Consider the following 20,978-nt stretch of genomic DNA (forward strand, 5'->3'; position numbering starts at 1 on the left):
AAAACACACACAGGCAGAGGCTGGAGCTCATAAATTTCAGCAGGGCAAGATATTTTTTGCGCATCGCCTTTATACGGCGTTGTATCCTAATTAATTTCTTCTCGCTGTTGCTTTTTTTTTTCTAAACAGAAATCTCCCAACTTTTTTGTACATTTCATATTTTTGTACAGTCACATTTGGACACCTTATATGCAGCAGATTGTGTATTTTTTTAAAATACTGTCAGCTGTCGCGGGAGTCATTTCTGCACATTTATAGTTGGCAACACCTGCAAGCGATTTTTTTGTCCTGATTTGTTTACACGTTTCCACATTGGATATTTTTTGTTGCCGGTGCTTCACGAGGAGGATTTGGACATTTTGGAGAGGAAATGCGACGGGAATCCCACGAAGAGCGCTAATAAATGAGAGATCACCAAGGAGCGTTTCTGTCTATACCACCCGTCAAATCCCAGAGAGAAGACTGATTGGCATTAGGATTCGTGCTGGATACGATGGACCGTCAATTTTGACAAAGAAGTTTTAAGAAGAAGAAGAAGAAGAAGAAAGATTTATGCATTTTTCTACAGACACAGCCACGCGTTTTGGCACTTTGGACCGCGCGTAAAAAAAAAAGCGAGAGGACAGCGAACTTGGACACAAGATTTACGCTAAAACATCACTGCTAGTCTGCATTTAAGAAAAAAAAGAAAACGTGTGTGCGCTATATCGCTGAAAGACCCCCACAGTCGTACATCCCTCCAGTCTGCGGCACATGTTGTAGCCGATTTCGTATATGAGTTTTTCAATTTGTGTGGCTCAGTGCACAGACTCTTTAGCGGCTACTATGGACGATCAAGCCCGGATCATGCAGTCGATCGGCGGTGTCAGTCTGGCTGGCCACTCGGTACAAGGAGGCATGGCACTGCCGCCTCCACATGGACACGATGGGACAGACGGAGACGGAAGAAAACAAGACATTGGTGACATTCTTCATCAAATAATGACCATAACTGATCAGAGTCTGGACGAGGCGCAAGCAAAGTTGGTTGATTTATATGTTTTATTAACTTCGCCCCCCCCCCTTCCCAAAAAGAAAGAGAGAAAGAAAACAAAAATCGCTGAACGCATCGTTATTGAGTTGTGGCCCGCTTAACTTAACTCCCCCATGCATAGCAATAGATTGGAGTGGCTTTAATGATAATCTTGCACAGAGGTGTATTTACTGCCTCTACACATGAGAAAGTTGTCACTGAGGGAACAACAGCTTTTTATTTATGAACTGCGTGTGTGCCAACGTGAAACTGAGAGAGGTCATGTTGTTCAAAAAGTTTATTTGCACACATGTCCCATAGTAAATGTTCATGCATCTGCAAAACTACACGCTAACTGGTGCTGAAAAAAAATAATGTCATCTGGCTCATGATGTAAATTAATTGTCATTGGGAATTATATTTTTAATGGATCATTGTTGTTAGTCTAATTTAATTAACAGATACTTTTATTCTCTATTTTTTAATTTTGTGCAAATACTATACTATAGAGTAGCAAATGATCACTTTTGAGAGACTTGTGTGTTGGAGCATGGCAAGTCATGACATGGTGACAACTAAACTTAATATCTTAAATAATCCATTGACTGTCTAATGTGATATATCAGTGAACTTATGTTAGTGTTTTATCTTGTCTTATACTGAAACAGGAAACATGGACTGAACTGTCACAGAATGAAACCAGCACTCTTCAGCGTTCTCTGTGAAATCAAAGAAAAGACAGGTAAGATCTTTGTGTACAAAAAAACAAAACAAAAAAAAAAAGACAACTTTAATATGAACTCAGTGAAAAATAGTATTGGAGCCTCAGTGCAATAGCATGCAGACATTTTAACCTCCCAGTGATCCGATGGCAGCCTGCATCCAGGTTACAGGGGACCTCTGCCCAAATGAATCAATCACTTTTTTTTTAAATATGTCATTGAGCCACACAGAAACAGTCCTGTTGTCAGAGCAGAAGTATAATATTTTTTTTTTTTAAACTGAAGATGCTCTTGTTTCGTCTTTTCCAGCATTGGTTGCTCAGATTTAAACAGAATGTAAACTCCAGCTTTCACCCTTTCTACCCTGACACTGAACAGGATGGGGAAATCCCGCAGCATATGCTCTACATAGCTGAGATCACACAGAATTCATGCTTTATAACTTCACAACAATTTCCACGTTTTCAGCACATGAAGGAATCTATACTCTCAGTCAGTAGTCATGTTGCTGTTGCATGCAGACTCCTTTCCTACAAATGCAGGCAGCTGATCCTGGTAAATTTCAAATAATAGAATCAGTTTGTAGAAAATTACTGAACAAAATTAATTTTGGAAATAAAAATATAGATAAAAAATATTTTTGTTACATATTGTGCAGCTGCTCCTTAGAAGCATTGAGTCTACATATTTCTGTGACCAGGGTTGAAAACTTTCAGTGTGTTTGCGCAAATATGCACACATATATGACAGACAGCTGAAATTACAGCTGGTGTTTTTGTGTCTTATAATTTTTCTTATAGCTTAGACTTTCCTATAGTGTATTTTTAAAAAGTTACCTTTGTACACACATATTGTTTTTTCTACACTTTCCCCTCAACGTTTCTTGGGCCATGTGCTAAACTGCCTCCTTTTAAATTCTTAAATGAAGACATAATTGATTTTTAGTGACACCAGCTTTATACAGGTCATGTTTATTATACCTTACATTATGTGGCTGGTTTGTTCATGAAACTACTGAACAGATGCTTCAAATATTCAGACTGTTAGACACGACTATTTATTGTCCAAGTGGTTTGTACATTTCAAAGCAAAAATAAGAATATGTAGAAAACAATGCTGTGGGTTTTAGTGTAATTTAGTAAACCTGATGCCTTGTCAGATTTGTGACCTTTGTGCAGTTTATGAGGAAATTGGCTTGGGAGAGATCATAAAAGTTTATGAACTTCCCCAACACAGGTGGCAACCACAGGGGCAGGCAGAGGGTCCACAGTCTAGCCGAGGTGCTCTGCTATGCTTGTGTGCCTGTTGAGCTTAGACAATGGAAGGGACAGAATAACTGAGGATGCAGCTCACACATCTCAGCTTTTATTTTGAATGTGATTGTTGATTTAATGTGGAAATGTTTTCCAGTACAGAGGCATTGCTGCATCTGTTGAATCTCAGTAAAAAAAAAAAAAAAAAGATTTTATTTTAAAAACTGAACTTAGATTAAAATCCTGTTCCAGTCTCGGGGTTACTCTGCAACTTAGTTTAATCAGATGTTTTTACAGTTTGTTTGTGAAAACAAACAGCGATGGACTTAAATTGAGAGTTTCTGCTGTGAACTAAGCTTAAATAAGCATGAAAAAGTAAATTAATGTCATAAAAAAACTTAGATTAATATATGTTCATGTGTGAGTGTATGCGCCTGGGAATAAGTGTGTGTGAGAAAGAGATGAGACAGGGAGAGGAGAGGGAGAACAAGCTTGTATGTGTGTGTGTGTGTGTGTGTGTGTGTGTCTGTGCATGGTTAACCTGTGGTTTAGAGTCACAGCCTCCCCCTCTTAGCCATTGACAGAGCTCAGCTGGTCTGGTGGCCTTGTTGACCGGCCTGTTTTTCCAGCACACAGTGAGCCTTTCACTGGCTCCTGTAGCACCGTTCACAGGGCTTCCTTGGCCCTTTCATGTGCGTTCAGATGGCACAGGGGCTGCTGTCTTTTAGCCATGGGATCCTCTGTTGGCTGAAAATTACTTTTAATAATAAATTTGAAAGCAGTCCAAGAATCATCGGTGTAATTACTGCGCACATGTATCATGTTATCGAGACTTATTGTCCGGGGCGCAGATGAATAGTGAGTCTGTGGTTTGGCTTCAAAGCTTCAGATGTGTTGTTAAAAACATTATTTTGTGATAAGGAGTGAGACGAAATCACAGCGGTGAGAACGATCTTAATCTTGATTTTCTTAGGTTTTTGTAGAGGAGAGGTACAGACGTGCATTTTCCAGCACTGGCAAGGTATTTTTCAGACTTTTCAGGGTGTTTAGAAGTTTCTGGCACTCTTCTAACTGTTATTATAGAGCTACAGCATATTTCTGCATTGCTAATGCCCTAGAAGTATTAATTCACTTTGATATGCTAATTAGAGAGCATTATGCAAGAAATGAGATTAAGTGGCAGCATGAAGTCATTTGCCTGTCACTAAATTGAGTGTTTTTAGCAAGAGGGTTTTTTCTCCCAGATTTTCTTGGTTTTGCATTTAGATAAGCTAAGTGTGAGATTTGGATGGAAGTGATGTTCTTTGTCCTTCAGCGTGTGATGTTTTTCTTTTGGTACATACATAAAAATATTCTATCACGTTTCTAACTGTTCCAGGACAAAAGACACGTTCATGTTGTACCTTTTTTACCTGTAGGTTGCATGAGAAGACAATGAATGCACTGAGTGAAAATCGCCTGTGATTCAGATGAGTTTTGTGGTTATTCCTCTGTGCTGGGTTTGTTTTATCCTGCTGGCTACTCCCTTGTCTTGCTCTCATGCTTGGAAGAGAGGCTCACAGCAGCAGCAGCAGCGGGAACGGCAAGAATAACAAAGGTGAAAGATTACCTCCATATGGTATTTCTGACCAGGAAAAGAGAGGTTCTGTAGCAGGACTCCTCTTTGATGTGAGGTTTAATCAATAGAAAGAGATTACAGAAAACTATTACAGGCTAAATCACGGAGTGCCACAGAGAGGCTTAGCCCTCTCCACAGCTCTCTCAGCTGCATGGCGCTTCTTTTGGCTGCGTATTGACTTGTTGTTTTCCTGACCTTTGACTCACCAGGTTCAGAAACGGGGGGTCTGGAGAGGTAAGGGAGGGAGAGAGAGAGGGAAAGAGAGAGAGAGAGAGAGAGAGTGTGTGGCAGATTCAGGCTGATAAATGCTCCGATCCAGTGTTTAAAGCAGTGGATTAGGGAGGGACTACACTCACAGTCCGAGCCAATGTCGGCGTTGTGTTGCACACATTTGATTTGGCTTCTGAAAACCGCTAAACATGCTTTCATGTATGTTTATTGGTTGGCATGTGCTATATGTAATGTTCAGTTAGGAAAGACTGTGTTAACTAAATACAGTTCAGGATGAGCCTGTAATTAACCACATGCAAGGCTGACTAAAAGCATTACCTGGAGTAAATAGAGTTAAGGACTGAGGAGGTAAGCATTTCTGAAATCTACAGGGAACATTAATTTCAATGTTCCCTGACAAAGTTAATGAGCCTTCTCATTCCAATTGGGTTATTATTATTAATACAAATGTATTATTATTATTATTATTATGATTATTATTATTATTATTATTATTATTATTATTATTATTATTATAGCAGCTGCATCTAAAATAAAAGAATCTGTCTTATAAACCAGAGAACAAAAATATGTTTTATTCGACTTCAATTCGATTTATTTTTCTACCTTCTGGGTTTTCTTTGTGCTGAAATAGCTCCAGTAAATGCATGACAGAGAACAGAAAGCTATTCAGCAGGAGAGACAATTGACTTTGGCTGCTTTTTGTCTCAGAGAGCCCCAGTGATGCGGCTGCAGTGACTAGATAGTGTTGTGCCGAATGGCTCGCGCACAGCTGGGTTCCTGACTGGCTCAATGGCAGGGCCACTAGTGCTTCCTCCTCTAAAGCACGAGGGGGACCGGGGAAGATGTGGTTATTATCTAAGTAGCTCCCAAATACCCTCCATTTCCCCATCAGCAAAGATGAAAAGAAAAGAGAGCCAGACAAAGAGGAAACGGGGAGGAAAAAAAACAAAGAGTATACATATCAGTTTCATTTGGAAGGGTAAATGCTTTTATGCTGTGAAGATAGATGCCTCTGCACCGGTGCTGCCTGGTATCTGCACGTACGGCTTCTCAAATCTGTTTTTTTTTGTGTGCCATGATTCAGTGCTGTCCCTCCATCTGCGCACACGAGCACCCATCTTGCACACGTCTCCCTCACTCCCCCTCCATCGCTCCCAGCGTTTTCTGCGGGCTCCTGCGCGATCAACAGCTCATAATTGTTTTTTGCACATACGTTATGCAAATGAGTCTTTATGGCAACTGGCATAACAATTAGCATCCTCCAACAATATTTTAGTAGGTTAATTGCGAAATTTCTGAATTGTACATCTGAGTTGTTAATTAGGCATGACAGAGGTGGTGAAATAGTTATCTTCAGGCGGTGGCAGCCAGCAGAGGCTGCTTTGGATGCAAAAAGGAAGGATTGATTGAAATTAGTTTACAGCAGTAGGAACGTGGCTGTTGGAGACACTTTGCATGCCCCCCTTTTGCTTTTTGTGGCATCTGCTTGTCGCTGAGTGTAAAAATATAAACCTGAAACAGACAGGCAGAAGCTAGTTCAAATGATGACCTGAGACGTTGGAATAGAGATGTGAATGATACAACTTGTTGTCTTGTCAGCATGACTTAGCAAGGACTTTTTTTTTTTTTTTTTTTTTTAAATCTATCACTGGGGCTGTGCTTTTGTCAGAACTGTAAAAGACCTTTGACCTGCCAGACACAGTTAAAGTAAAATTTAGTTTTTTTTAGGAGATGAAATATGGAGTTTTTACGGTACTGTCAAAAAAATGAGCATCTTAAATATTTGTACACTTTCTGTTTTATGAGGCAAAATTACACAAGAAAAACATCAAATTTGCACTTTCTTAGTAATTTTTGGAAAAGAGAAAAAAAACTTAAAAATCAAAACAAAACAAAAAAAACTTCTAATGTGCTTATCATTATGAGAAATGTGTTATTCTGTATGTTTGTGTGAGTGTATCCTGCTTATTCTTTCAGCTCTCAGCTCTGTTTATGTACAGCTAAAAAAAAAAAAGACAGAAACCACTCAGAGATTTTCTCTTTTAACATTAACTTTTCTCTGACTCTCCTGTGTCATGACGTTCATTACCGTGTCACTCGATGGCCGAGTCTATGTAACTCCATAGAGCCAGTTATTAGTGTAAAAAGGGTTACAGTGAAAGACTGGTGCAAAGCAAGTCCTCTCTCAGTAATGACTCTGCTATTTATAGGTCCCTATTTCATTAGCTCTAGTGTTTCAGGGAAGAGTTTCCCTCATGGGACAATAGACACCATGATGTTCATTTACTCTGTACACATTACATGTGGACAACTAAATGACCTGATCTTTTGTGAGTGCAAGAACATTGAAAACAATCTGGCTTTTGTTACTATTTTTGCTTTTGCTCGAATACCAGTTCCTTTATTTAATCTTTTTGATGGACAAACTGTTGCGTAAGATTTTTTTAGGCACTTAAATCCCTGTATTTAAGACCATTTTGGTGTGTGTGTGTGTGTGTGTGTGTGTGTGTGTGTGGAGAGGTGTTACTCCTACAGGTGATGGATTTCTGTAGATAAAGTGATGAGGAAATTAGAGACAGAAGTCAGTAAATGTACAAATTTTAAATCTCACTGATAATGTTTTGACACTTTGTTGTAGCTGGTTGCTTGACAAAAACAGAATGATACATACCTTTTTTTCTTTACACAAGATTGTTTTCCAAACACAGACAAAAGAGAAATCTGTGCTCTTTTCCTCATTTGCAGGCTTGAAAATGAAGCCCCTCTTCCCATTGTTCCACATGTTTCATACATTAGAATGATATATTGAAGGCAGAAATGGGAAAAAGACTGCAATGCAATGAAATTTTAATCAGCGTCTTCTGCTGCTTTAATAAGGCAAATAATTCTTATTGGCTGCTGTGTTAAGATTTCTAATATTTAATTCATAACAAACCTTGCATTATTCTGCTTTAGCCCTAAGACAAGCTCCACTCTGCTGCCTGCCAAAAGGCAACTATGGAGAAAAAAAAGAAGTAAAAGGAAGTGCACACTGAGCGTTTTTCTTATCAGTCGTGGCATAATACTATCACATTGTTTTGATACTGCCAGTGAATTTAAGTATACATTTAAAATAATTTTAACTAATTCTGTTCCTGTATCTAATGACAGAGAAACTGGACTATTACCTGAAACTGAACCTGAATTTTTTTTTCTAATTTTGTCACGAGTCAGTATGACCATTCACTGAGCGTACTATCTCTTTATTTTCTTAAGTCCTTGAAGTTCATTTTTGTGTCTGAAGTAATGGAAAGATGGCGAGGGGCCAGCAGCTAGGTGCTGGCTCATGTTACAGTGAAACGGCGGGCCCTGTTTTCGTCTCTCGGTGAAATGGCTTAATTGGTGTCAGAGCCCCAGGGATAAAGGCCTCTTGCTCTGAAACACAGCCACACAGGCCCTGTCTTCCCTCAAACCAGGAGGAACGGCCGGCGTCTGCTGGTGAATGAGGACTAAGCCGTGGCATAACAATACCAAATGATGTTTGGGATGACAGAAATTAATATGCGCTTGCTCCCAGAAAGCTATGATTAATGACGGCGAGCAGGGGAATGCTGTCCCTCCTTTTTGCTCCTCTTTGATGGGGATTGAAAAGCAAAAAAAAAAAAAAAGGCTGGTTTCTCCTCGCTTTAGAAAGTGGAGGTCATCCAGAGTACATTACTACTATTCTTCTCCTGCTTTTTCCTCAAGCAGGAGGCAGGAAAGCACTGAGCGCTTGTAATGAATTTTGGAATGATTCACTAACATTGTGAGCCAGTGTATTGTCCCATGGCATGTGGCTCAAAGAGACACATACCTGTGTACCTTTGCAAAGATAATTCAGCCGCTGCTCATAATTTTAACCGTAATAATTAATAGTGTGAATGGCACACAGATAATTACGGATACATTTTTAATAACCTGTGCAGCCTAATTTCAAGTGATATTTTGTACTTAAAAAAAAAAGAAACACTTCTAATTTTAATATTGGGGCTGATAAGTGATGTTCTGATGGTGCCTGCTTTTCGTTTGGAATTTTACACACACCCACTGATTTAGAGCCAAACGTGTGAACAAAATGGTGGTGTGCTGTTGCCATGATAATGATCTGTATCTGTTGTGTCCTAGGAGGAGACACATGAATATTTAATTGTGTCTGCTAGAGAGATCCCCAGACCCTTCTGTTCATATCTTACTTTCTCTAATGTGTTTCCACCCTCCCAGGTACTTCCTCTCTAAGTAATGGAGAATTAAAGCGCACATTAAAATGATATAAATTGCAATGTAAGGGATTTCTAAGGACATTTGTCTCCTCACAATGCGGCTGAAAATTCAAATGGCAAGTTTTGACAACGGACATTCTGCTGACACGGTGTATTTGCCTCACGTTGGCTCCTCAAATAAGCATTTCCTCTGTCAGAGTGATTGATATGTATTAAGCATGCACTTTTTACATCACAGTGCTCTGGAAGATGATGTGGGTGCAAGGATATGAGTTTTAAACAGTGAATGAGTTCCCCTCATATTGATCTATTTGTGTTGCCGGAGTGGCAGGTGCTATACGACGACTGTGTCAGCTTTGATTGTTTGTGTCAGTGATCCGAGCCGACACTGAGCTCTCTTACTGTTGGTCACTGCACTTGCTTGCTCTTGATGAATGGCAGCACACTGCACAGATCCTCAAAAAAACCTCATGTCTGTGCTGTCTCGCAGCTGTGAATCAGCATTGGTCTTCTCAGATTATTTATCATTCATGTACACGTAATTTTTTTTTTTTAATGCAAAATTGGGGGACATCCCTGAAATGTCCCGAGGGTTGTTTTTGGTCGTTTAATAAAATAATGTAAAAGCTTCCCGTGCGAACAGGAACATTGATTGTTGAGGGACCGGAGGTGTGGTTCCTCTTCTTCTCTAAATATCCAAGATTAGTTCTCAACTTGTGTGTGAATGCATTGTGTGTGTGTGTGTGTGTGTGTGTGTGTGTGTGTGTGTGTGTGTGTGTGTGTGTGTGTGTGTGTGTGTGTGTTGGCAGGTCTGCTAGGTTGTGGCGTGAAGGTGAGGTGCATGATGCTCGGAGCCTCTGTAAGTATGCAGAGCACGGCGGGCCTCTTGCGGGTGCTGAAGGAGAGCATGGAGTGGCAGAGTTAATTTATTTAATGACTGAGCGTCTTATATCTCCCCAGCCCTGATTAGAATCCATGCTTGATGAGGGAAGCGATAGAGGGGTGTGCACTGCCCCTAGGCCCTAGCACGTACGTTCATGGTTTTCTTTCTCCGGTGCCTATTTTCCCTACCCCCAATCCACAGGGTTTTATAAATAAATAAAAAAAAGAAAGAAAGAAAGAAATAGGGAAAATGTGCCACAGTATAGGATAATTTCCACATCTGTCTGTTGTGATATTTTGTGATTATGTCTCTATGTGTGATCATTTTCTTGCACATTGACAGGAAATGCAGCTCAGAGACTGATTAAATGTGTGTGTGTGAGTGTGTGTGTGTGTGTGTGTGCGTGCTCCGTGATAAAGACGAAGTGCTGTGGAGCTCTATGAACGTGGGAAAGCCAAACAGAGTGTGTCACTTTGGCAGCACGGGCTGTCAGCATTGGGGAGCTGCAGTTGTAAAAACCATGACCTTCCTCTTTGCCAGCATGTCTCTTGCAGAGCCAAAGTGCTGCCCTGTAGATCTGGGCTGGCTGTGGGAGGGAATACAAACACAGAGAAAGGACAGACAGTGGAAAAAAACGGTAAGAGCCATAATTGTGAAGAGGGACGGGGGGGGTTGAAGTAATGAAATACTTCTTGGAGCTATCATGACTGAGAAGGTGAGGGAGGGAAAGCGAGAAGACTGGCGAAGAGGGAAAAAATACTCCTAGGCTTCTAACATTTCCATGAACCATCATCAGTAATGCCGCAGCAGCCTCACAAACCAGAAATTATTTCTTCAGGCGTCGCTGTCAAGTGTTATTCAAATAACACCAGCCTCACATTTGAATAACAGCCGACATTTTGAATTAATTAATCAGACAAGATAGTCTGGGCCTTTTCTCATTAGTCTACAGGTCAGGCTGGGAAGATATATGCGCTGGTGATGATATACTTGTCTTTAATAGTGATTTATGGAGATTTTGGATTGTACTTGATTTGTCAAAAGGCCTAGTAGCAGAAAAATAGGACAGTGCATATTTCATTACCTAATCTTTGATGTGCTCCGCGATGCTAAAAGATACAATCCCGTTGTTTAGATGCACAGGAAGCTGTTTTATATTCAGCCTTCTTGAGTGAAGAGGCACATACACATGCGCACACACACACTCATGCACGTACGCACACATACACACATTTAATCTCCTCTCATAGACCTCTCCCATTTTACTTTTCCTATGCAATTAAGCGAGGGCTGTAAATTATAACTGTGTCGTACTTTAATTATCATGGTGTAAAAATAGAGTTCCTGTCTTTGAGAGGATTTCATTAACTTACTCAATATTCCATGTCAGTTCAGAGAATCACGAGATTGCAGTGAGGTTTGTGTTTAACATGCTCTGGATCTAGTGTGTTATTTACTTTGGACATTATTTACATTAAGTTAAAAAGTAGGAAAAAAAACATGTAAACAAACACAGACTATATATATTTTTTGAGCTGCATTTGTGGATTCACCTTAGTATAGCCTGTTTGCTGGTGTGACATTTTATTTTAGGCTCATACAGGGTGGGTTGTATGGTCATGGAGGTGTAAATGAAAATATATATTTTGAGAAGATAGCTAGTGCTAACAGTGTAGTGTTGCCTGTTGGGTGTGAAATACTAATGAAAACATTGAGTTTACCAACACTCTACCTGTTTTTATATATATATATATATATATATATATTTTTAATACACAGGTTTTAATTATCCAAAGCAGACATGCATCACATGCAGTATGCATTTGTGAATTTGTGGTAGACTGTGTGTCTGTGTGTGCATGTGTTAGAGACTGTATACGTGTGTGCGTGTGTGTGTGTGTGTGAGTGTGAGTGTGCGCGCACAAGTGTCAGGAAGCTATGAGCTGTTGCCATTCCGGTGAGCAGCCCACACAAAATGCACCAACACCAGTGTGACAAAACATTCAAATAAATTGCTGTCAGGCTGCCGAAACACCAAGTGCAGCGATTTTTATCTGACATGTGGAAGACCCAGACATGCAGTCCTGACAAGTAACGCCGGAGCACCTGTGAGAGACGGGCGATAAAAATCAGGATATGCCTGATCCTCGGCATAACAATACCTATCATTACTTGATATTATTACTCTTCTTTAAGAGAGAGCTCGAGATGGAAAGATAGCACGCACGTGTTGGCTTTTTAAAAGTCTGGGTAGTAAATGAATCTTAGGCCATTGTTTGTGTAGATGCACTTAACATTGACAGTTAAATTGAATTATGCAGTCTGATGACATATCAACAAGTACTAAACTGGCTTTCATATTCATGCAGAATTCTTTATTACTCAGAGAAAACTGTCTTTCTTTTGGTCTGCAGGCTCATTGTAAACAAAGTCCAAGGTTAGGACATTTTTTTATTTGAGCCCAGCATCATTATTCATAGGCACAAGATTTTGAGGATTTGTATCTTTTCTTAAATTACAAAATTTTTCAAATGCAGTTTTTTTTCTCCTGTGCATTGCACTGTGTAAAAAAGCTAAAAAGCTTCAATAAATTCTGTTTTTGTAGTTCTTATAATTTAGTACAAAATCAGCCCGCCTGATGACATTGATTAACTTTGTTTTACTGTTCCAAGTAGCATGGAGGCACAAATAAATACTGAGAGAGCCTGTGTTGCTTCACTTATTTTCATTGAGTCTACAAAATTGACTCAGTAATTCTTAAATCCAATTGAGAAGCGTTAAAAAAAAAATGCTTTTTAGAAACTCTGAGACAAAGGACTCACTGTGGAATGCGCCATCCATTCTCTACTGTATTGTTATTTTCTCCCTTATAGGTTACTAATGAGGAATCGGCCCTCATTATGATTTTAAGGATGAGAGAGGAAAGCTTTTAATTAATGATATGTAAATGGTTCTGAATTGATTATGTTAGAATATCAAGAGAGATGGGTAGAAGCTGTGGTGTAATATATTTTAATTAAGAATTAATTAAAAATGATGGCAATTTTATAGAGGCTCACAGAAAATAGAAGAATTTATTCTCTGTCACAAGTAAATCAGCCCTTGATTAAATAAACAGACACATGCTGTATTCATTGAAGAGTTATATTTATACTTTGCCAGGAAGAATTATCCAGATTATTTAAAAAAAAAAAAAAAAAACAGATCAGTGCGGTATGTCAGTGGTCGACCACAAGCTGGGTTCTCTGGGGTTAATGGTGATTTATCTCATTCCTAATTCATGAGATCCTCCTGGTCTGTGTTAGGTGGATCAATAGAGCTGTGTTTCCTTTTTGAATTCAGCGTCTACTATTAGATTTGCCGCGTGGAACACAATTATAAATAAGACATGAATGCGTGTTTTTATCACTTGTGGCAACTGAATGTGCGCCCCCCCAAAAGATATCAATCTATTTATGAGGTAAAAGGATTTGTGTGAAAAAGATGAGTTGCGACTAGACGTGGACCCTAGTTAACCTTTTTAATTGCTATCTGCTTTCTTTCATTCATTCTTCAGGGCAGAAGGACACAGAAGACGTAAGCTGCATTAACGGCGTGCGCCACTATTAAAGGGAGAGAGGTCTTTGTTTTCTGCTAACGGTGGCATGCATGCTCTGTGCTAAACTCTGCGATCAATGGCAGAGAGGCTGCTATCACAGCACTTGGAGCAGGCGTAGCTCAGGGGGGAGGGAAGGGGGGTCCCTGGTGGTTCATTTTGATTGGAGCGCAGAGTTTTGTGTTGAAAGGCGAGGGAGAGACAGGCTGTTGGAAGCAAATCCCCCTGGATCAGTTAGAGCTTTGCAACAAAAACACCTTGATATTCCTGGGAACATTTGCTTAGGAGAAAGAATGAATTTAAATAAACAGGCAATGAGAGAAACGAAATGATCTAAAGCATTTCTGAAGGTTTGTGTGTTCAGAGGAAGCTTGTGTATCACCGGCTTAGAATTAATTTAGGAACCACATTTCAAATCGCAGTAAATCGCTGCAGTATAAAAAGGGGACATGAGTGTAACTGTATTTTGTCGATATGCTGTTCCACAGTCTCCCCTCCATACCAGGTCACATGTAAAGGCTTTCGGGCATCATGAACAGTCACATGTGCGCACACACATCAGACGTCTGCGAGCACACACACGAATATACACATACATGATGTGCAGAGGGACGCATGTTCAGAAAATCATGCAGGGGCACAGACGTGTGCATGCATGCATATATACTATGCATGCATGCACACCAATGGCTGGTAGAGCATCTTCTTTTTGACACCTGCAACTAGTTGCAATACATCACTGTCAGGATCGCTTTCTCCACCTATCCGCATTTGCGCGTTAGTTATCCGCGGAGGCCTTCGTCAAAAAGTTGAGCAGTCTTGACATCAGCTCCCTAGTGGGAACAGAAAAGGTGAAGTTGTGCTGGGAGGTGCCATGGCGGGTGTCATCGCCGGCTGTACCCCTCTGCACCCAACAGCATCCTAATGACAACTGAAGAGAGAAATGATGGTTTAACTTACAAATATTATGCCACAGTTAATTTTGTAATAGACACGTGAAGGGAAATTCGGAACGCCAACAGCAAAGATCTTGTTTTGTTGCTCCTCTTTATCACACGTTACACAGAATACTCCACTGTGCACATGCTGTATTTATGAAACGAATAGCAGAGAATGACATCATAAAAAGCCAGGTTGAGGTTTATTTTTTTTAGTGCCTCTTGTAGTGAATGTATTTGCTTGTGTAACTGACAGCGAGTGTGGCTGTTGAGGAGGAAGTGAGGGCACGGCGCCTCCTGTGTGAGCTCACTGTGGAGACGAGGAGAGTCTGCCAGTGGCACTGCTAGTGGTGAGCACCAACAGCTCCGGCCACGACAGAGAGGAGGTGGGGAGTAGTGTGTGTGTGTGTGTTTGGGGGGTAGGGGGGGTCAGCATCTGAACTGGCTGATGGGAGCCAGAACATGAAACAATGCCGGGGGAACGTCTGGTGGGTTCGCTGCACAGAATTACAAGCGAGGGAGCAGGCCTGCTGAGGCAATTACAGCTTAATGGGGTCATTTGGAAGGCAATTGCCAGGGGTTAATGTAGTATGGAGAGATGAGGTGAGATTGAAGTGAAATTTTTGGCTAGAAAATGTGTTCAAATGAAAAGGGAGCAGGCAGACAAGTCTCGCACTGATGGGGTGGGAGGTTGATTGGGGGAGCTGGAATGCAGGCTTTCACCGCCACACAGATAGACATGAGGCCTCCTCGTTCACTTGCACCAGTGCAGGCAAATGCACACGTCCATACAGGTGCTTTTGCATTCTTTCACCTCTCAGTTCCTTCAAGCCAAGCCTGCGTACACTTCTCCGACCTCTCTTTACCGCCTAAACCACAAACCAGAGCATCACTGTTCCACTTTGCTGCCAAAAACTGACTGTTTTGCTCACAGACATTTGTAGCAGTGGTTTTCTTTTGTCTCAGATTACCTGTGATATCATTTCCTTGGTTAGAGAATACCAACTATCAGGACAGAAAAGAGCAATTATCGCAAGTTGTTTTTAAGTGATACAGTAAAATATGTGTCAGAAAAACTACAACAAGCACCTTAGAGAACAAGGATAAAAAGGATCATTATGCGCTGTTACGTTAGCCAGTTCATTACCTTAATTGCCCGACATAATCCGGTGTTGGAAGAGTGCACTGGAGCTTTGGGAAGGAGTCTTTGCCAGGACCTCCTAGCCCAGGTCTCATCTCTCTGATCCCCTGATCTGTAGCAAGCAGACCAGTCGTGCTAACGTTAAACTTTGATCAAAGCCAAACTTATTTAAGGTCAGCCATGTGAAATCCCCTGGGAGCCGCCGTGTGCGCTGAAGCAGACTGCGATATAGGAAGTAGTACAGGACTGTGCCTTGCTGCTGCTGCCTGTGACCGTGCTGGATCACTGGACAGCAATAGCATTATCATCAGCCCTTTCAAGTCTTCAGCATTTTTACGCGATTATGCTCAACAGTGGAACTTAACATCATCCGTGGGTGGAGATTCCTTGAGAGTTTGTTCTTTCTCTCTCGCTCTCTCACCCTTCTCTGTCTGTCTGTCTTTCTCTCTCCCTCTCCCCCTCTGTCGCTTTCTGTCATCTCTGTGAAGCCTATGCCTCCCCTCTCCTCCCCTTCCCCTCTACACAGGGTTTTGGCCAAGAGCCGGCCACTTCACTGAGGCAGATTTTCCCAGGCTCCCCAAAGGCTATTTTACCAGGATTCCCATTAGGTCTTTACCCATTACCAATGTTCCAAATCATTCACAGAAGAATCTATTTACTTTATGTGGTAATGGATTCATTTGACATGGCTTGCTCTAACGAAACTCAACATTTAACATGCACTTTCTCCCAGTTGAATCTTTTGTCGTATTTTCTATGTTTGGTTACGACGGCAGTTGTCTCATACGTGCCTTCAAATCATCATCACACTGTGCTCTCCATTACAGTACAATATTGCACAATGTGGAGGTGGTGGAGCATTGTGCCAGTGCTGCAGGAAAAACAAGTATGATGCAACTCTGTTGTCATTTTAGAGTGACAAATAGACAGTGGCAGACCATCAGAAAGGGGGAGAGAGTGGAATGGTGTCGCTGACAAACTGCTATGACCTTTGGGTCCTTTGGCCTCCAGAGTGCAAGGCACATACAGTGTTTACCTCAGGTCAGCAGCAGCGTGAACATGCTGGTTCCCCTTGGAGAAGAGCCCAGCCTATTGCACTCATCACATTTGAATCGTCAAAATCAATAATCAGTCAGATAACCTTTAGTCAAATTAAACGCATGTGTCTGGCATGATGTATGAAAAAGGGGGATGCAGAGTGTGTATGTCATTTTACATTTTAAAATACTAGTCGTGGGCCATGCTAAATCATACTTAACGCACAAACGGTCCATAAAGTAAAGCCTTTACAACAGCAAAAAAGGAAGCATAGCGCCTAAAGCCACTGGGCACTTCTCATTCCCCTATTCCATGTCACCAAAGCATCCCATCAAAGCCTGCCTCCTTCCTGTTGTAAGGTAGAAAAAAAAATCAATGCTGCAATCTTTTCTTTTTGCCTCCTCCAATCCGTAATTGAAATGGAAAATCAAATGAACGGCAAGCAGATAATTGTTTTATCAATATTCCCTGCCTGCCCTACAAGGGTCAGTGCAGAATGATCATGAGTCGGGGATATGACGAGGACAAAATGTGAAATTGAACAGCTAGGAGGCAATAAATCAGCCTTGACAACTAAGAGTGACCAGCATGTAGCTGCAGCAGGCAGCTCTCCCTTCAGAATTTGTCCTAAAGCTGTCTACACTAAATGGGGAATATTCATCTCATTATTGTTGCACTTAATATTGCGATCAAATATTATTCTTAGAGTCCAGACGGGAAGTCAAGGTCACTCGTGCTATTATTGTTGTCATTGTTAGTGTGTGATATTGAGAGTATAATAGAGGGCAAAGCCATATGGTCTGCTAGGCTTATGAAGAGGCAAAGAATAAATTTAGTCATTTGTTAGAGTTGAGGAAAGAAGCGGTTTGTTGTTTGGTTTTCTTTTGGCATGTCCACGACAATTACTGCTGCTTATAAATTGCTATTTAAGGTTGAAAACCAACAAATGTACAAAAACCCCAACAACAACATTGCCATCATCAACAATAAAAATATTTTCCGACAAATAACAGAGAGTTTATGCAGTTGTTTTACTGTCAAACTGTTGATGTTTGTGGTATTGTGTGTTAACTTGAAGCGGAAAATAAGAATAAAAGGATACAGATACAATAAATAAATGAATAACTAATAATATGCATCTTAACTGTTGACAGTTAACATTAATAATGTTCCTCTGAGCTTTAATGATTGTAGACTTAAATTCTACATATATTTGTTGGAGGTAGAGGCTTTACATGATAACAATTATCCATTTATGCCAATTTGTTTCTCGAATAACAAAAAAAAAATATGAAAAATCTCCAAACAGTTGTTTATTTTATTCTCAAACTGTAAAACTTTGCATGTTACCGTTGTTCAAATGGTAACACTTTGTGTCCTTTTATTTTTTGTTCATTCAGCAGTAAATAAACATAACATAAACATAAATGGTTTATAACACTGTAATGTAGTTGTAAGCAGCAATAAGCAATAAGAGTTTATTAATCTATTTGTTATCATCTGTTGTCAACTCCTCTTGTGGGCACACATGAGTGGAGGATGGTGTATACACAGATAAAGAACAACAATATAGTCAACTCGCATTCACTGAGTTGCAATAATATGAGATAAATTATAATTGTTGACATTAGTAAACACCTGTAATATCATTATATCAGCTTACAACCACATTATTGCGTGTTTTTAACATTTATTAAATATTTGTATACTGCTTATAAATGATAAAAAGAAGGACAGAAAGTGTTCACTCCAAACCTCAAAGATACTGACTTAGATGAGAAGCTAATCCTCATTGTTTACAAGCTCAAGCGAGCTAATGTTTGACTTTTATGCTTAAAAAAATGATTGAAATGATTAATCGACTTGTAAAAGTAGCTGCCTTTTAATTTTCTATCAATCAGCTTATCAATAAATAACTATTAGTTTCAGCTCTACAACAATGCATCTCATCTTATTTTTGCTTCTCCCTCACAATATGCCTTTAAATAAACCCATCGTGTCAGCTTTCTAAGTCTTGTAAAAACTGCAGATAAAACAGTTGCCAGAAAATCGACATCCTAAATCATGTGACGTCCCTTCCCATCTGGCTCATCCAGTTGCAAGGGATTGACAAAAATATGAAATTGATTTGGTTGAAGGGTGTTAAAGAGCCGACAGGAGAATGTCACAAACAATGAATGGTCACAGCTTGGAGGAAAATCAATGACAGAGGTTGAAGCCAGTCTAGAGTGCTACTTGGCAGTGTTACACTGTTCCTGGAAAAGAGCTGTCTTCTGGCCTTGGTTGTCTGATCAAAAGGAAAACTTGATAGGTTTAATGAAGGAGGATATGATAAAACTGACAAATGAAATATAGACATTGTTTGACTTCAGTGTAGGTGGCAGCTATATCAGCCACAGCATTAGAACCAGTTACCGGTTTTAATTTTGTGACTGACTGGTGTATGTATGCTTTGTTTGAAAGTCATTTGTAATTTGCTGCTGTGGTATGACTTTTATATCCACACTTCATATGTGTGTGCAGGATTGTAATGCAGAATCACAGTGATGCTTTGGTAGCTTGTGGGGCGATTATTGTCACCTTGTAAAGCTTGTACATATTCTAATGTGTACGTATGATTATAGCGTTTGCAGTACAATTTTACATTTGGGAGATATTTAACAGCATTGCTCCATAAATCATACGGGAGTCAACAGATGAGAAAAATGTCTGTATTTATGTGAATTTTACTGTGTAGGTTATGATCCTTGGAAGGAGGGAAAAAAATGAATTGGCAGAGTGTCTTTCAAGTGGACAAAGTGATGAAAATCCCCCCTACTTTGTTGGGATTGCAGTTGTAAGCTTTGCACCATATGCTACTTTCCTCTTTAGCTGGGATTATGCCATCATTATTGCTGATAAAAGCTGTTTACTGCCTTGGCTCCAAATCGATGCTCGGGGCGCTCTGAAACTGGCATTCCCTCTCCAGAAGAATTCATTCCATGCCAGCTGCTCAGGATTCAACCCCCTTTGTTTAAGATTTCACAGTTTTTGTGATGTTTATTTTCTATTTACTTTTTGCCCCAACCCTCGCACATGAGGTTTTTCCTGGATTAGCATATGTTTGCAACAATTTGACATGTACATTTGATTTACTTACAGCAGATTGAAGGTGTCTGAGACATGCTTATACAATACTCTTGGGTCTGCAGTGCTAGTTAACACAGCAGAGACCGTAAAATACAAATAATAAGGCTTGTTTTGAGATGATTTTTTTTTTTTGGTACCAAAATGCAATCATGGCGTTGAAAAGGCTCTGAATTTGCAGCAACATCCTAAAGGCTCCCTTCTCACCATGTTACCAATCAATGGCATAATCAGTCAATGCAGATTCAGCCCGACAGCTGTGTTAAGATAACAACTGGTTCTCATGGCTATAGCGGCCCCAGTGACCTTGTGTGCCTCAAATTAATAATGTAAAATCAACACAAGACAACCACCCCCCTGGTTCCCATGCAGACGATGATGAACTACCTTTTTGCCTTACCATCAAAGGCCTCAGACTAAGTCATGTTTCAAGGCATAGACCATAACGTCACTTTTTCCCCCTTTTTTTCTTTTTTTTTTTTCAACCTAGGCTCCATGTCCCTTAAATAATGTCTCTCACTCTTCCTCTACAGCTCCCTAGTACCCAGGGAAATCATACTGATCAATATTTCCCATTTTAGAGGAACTGCAGCAAACATTCACACAGGATTTACTGTAGCCCTCTGTTAGACTTTAATCAAGCTATAATTTAGATCCAACAAACAAAAGGTTCGGTTGAAAATATATGGAACGTGTATTTGCTTTTGCTGATACATGATCTATCTATCTATCTATCTATCTATCTATCTATTTTTTCCCCATTTACTTATTTTTCAGCAACTGTGTGTGCTGGTGTTCATGCATGTGCTTGCATGCATCCATAATGTCTTCACAGGGCATAAATCAGAACATGCTATCTCAGTACTTCTTTATATTGGTCAAGGGCCATTGAGCAAAACAGCTTAATGCGCCCTTAACCATCTCAGTCATGGCAGGAAGTGGAAAGACTGCTGACTGGCTGACACCCTGTGCCGTCTATTTATTGTTTAATCATAAGGTGTGTCTGAATTTCTGAAATTTCTGAAAAACACACCAGAGTAACAGTTGTTGAAGACTTTTAAGGTTCCATATTTTAACACTTGTAGTTATTTCTGAACCATTTGTGTGTGTCTATATAACACTTCTGTAATGGAAAAAATATTTCTGATTAACTGCCCACTATTCATCAGCAAACGCTTCG

The 20,978-nt window shown here is 40.1% G+C and overlaps 1 protein-coding gene across 5 annotated transcripts in view; it reads left to right on the plus strand.

Moving 5' to 3' along the window:
* The first annotated feature begins 761 nt into the window (after window positions 1-761).
* Window positions 762-20,978, plus strand: part of pbx3b (pre-B-cell leukemia homeobox 3b) — a 58,392-nt gene continuing 38,175 nt past the window's right edge. For all 5 annotated transcript variants that reach the window (XM_041042250.1, XM_041042252.1, XM_041042254.1 and 2 more), the window contains exons 1-2: window positions 762-1,022; window positions 1,681-1,754. In XM_041042250.1, coding sequence (XP_040898184.1) covers window positions 775-1,022; window positions 1,681-1,754 — 322 coding nt within the window. In that variant the 5' untranslated portion in view covers window positions 762-774. The remainder of the gene's footprint in view (window positions 1,023-1,680; window positions 1,755-20,978) is intronic.

This window comes from Toxotes jaculatrix, chromosome 7, assembly GCF_017976425.1.
Source record: "Toxotes jaculatrix isolate fToxJac2 chromosome 7, fToxJac2.pri, whole genome shotgun sequence".
NCBI classification, from domain to species: domain Eukaryota; kingdom Metazoa; phylum Chordata; class Actinopteri; family Toxotidae; genus Toxotes; species Toxotes jaculatrix.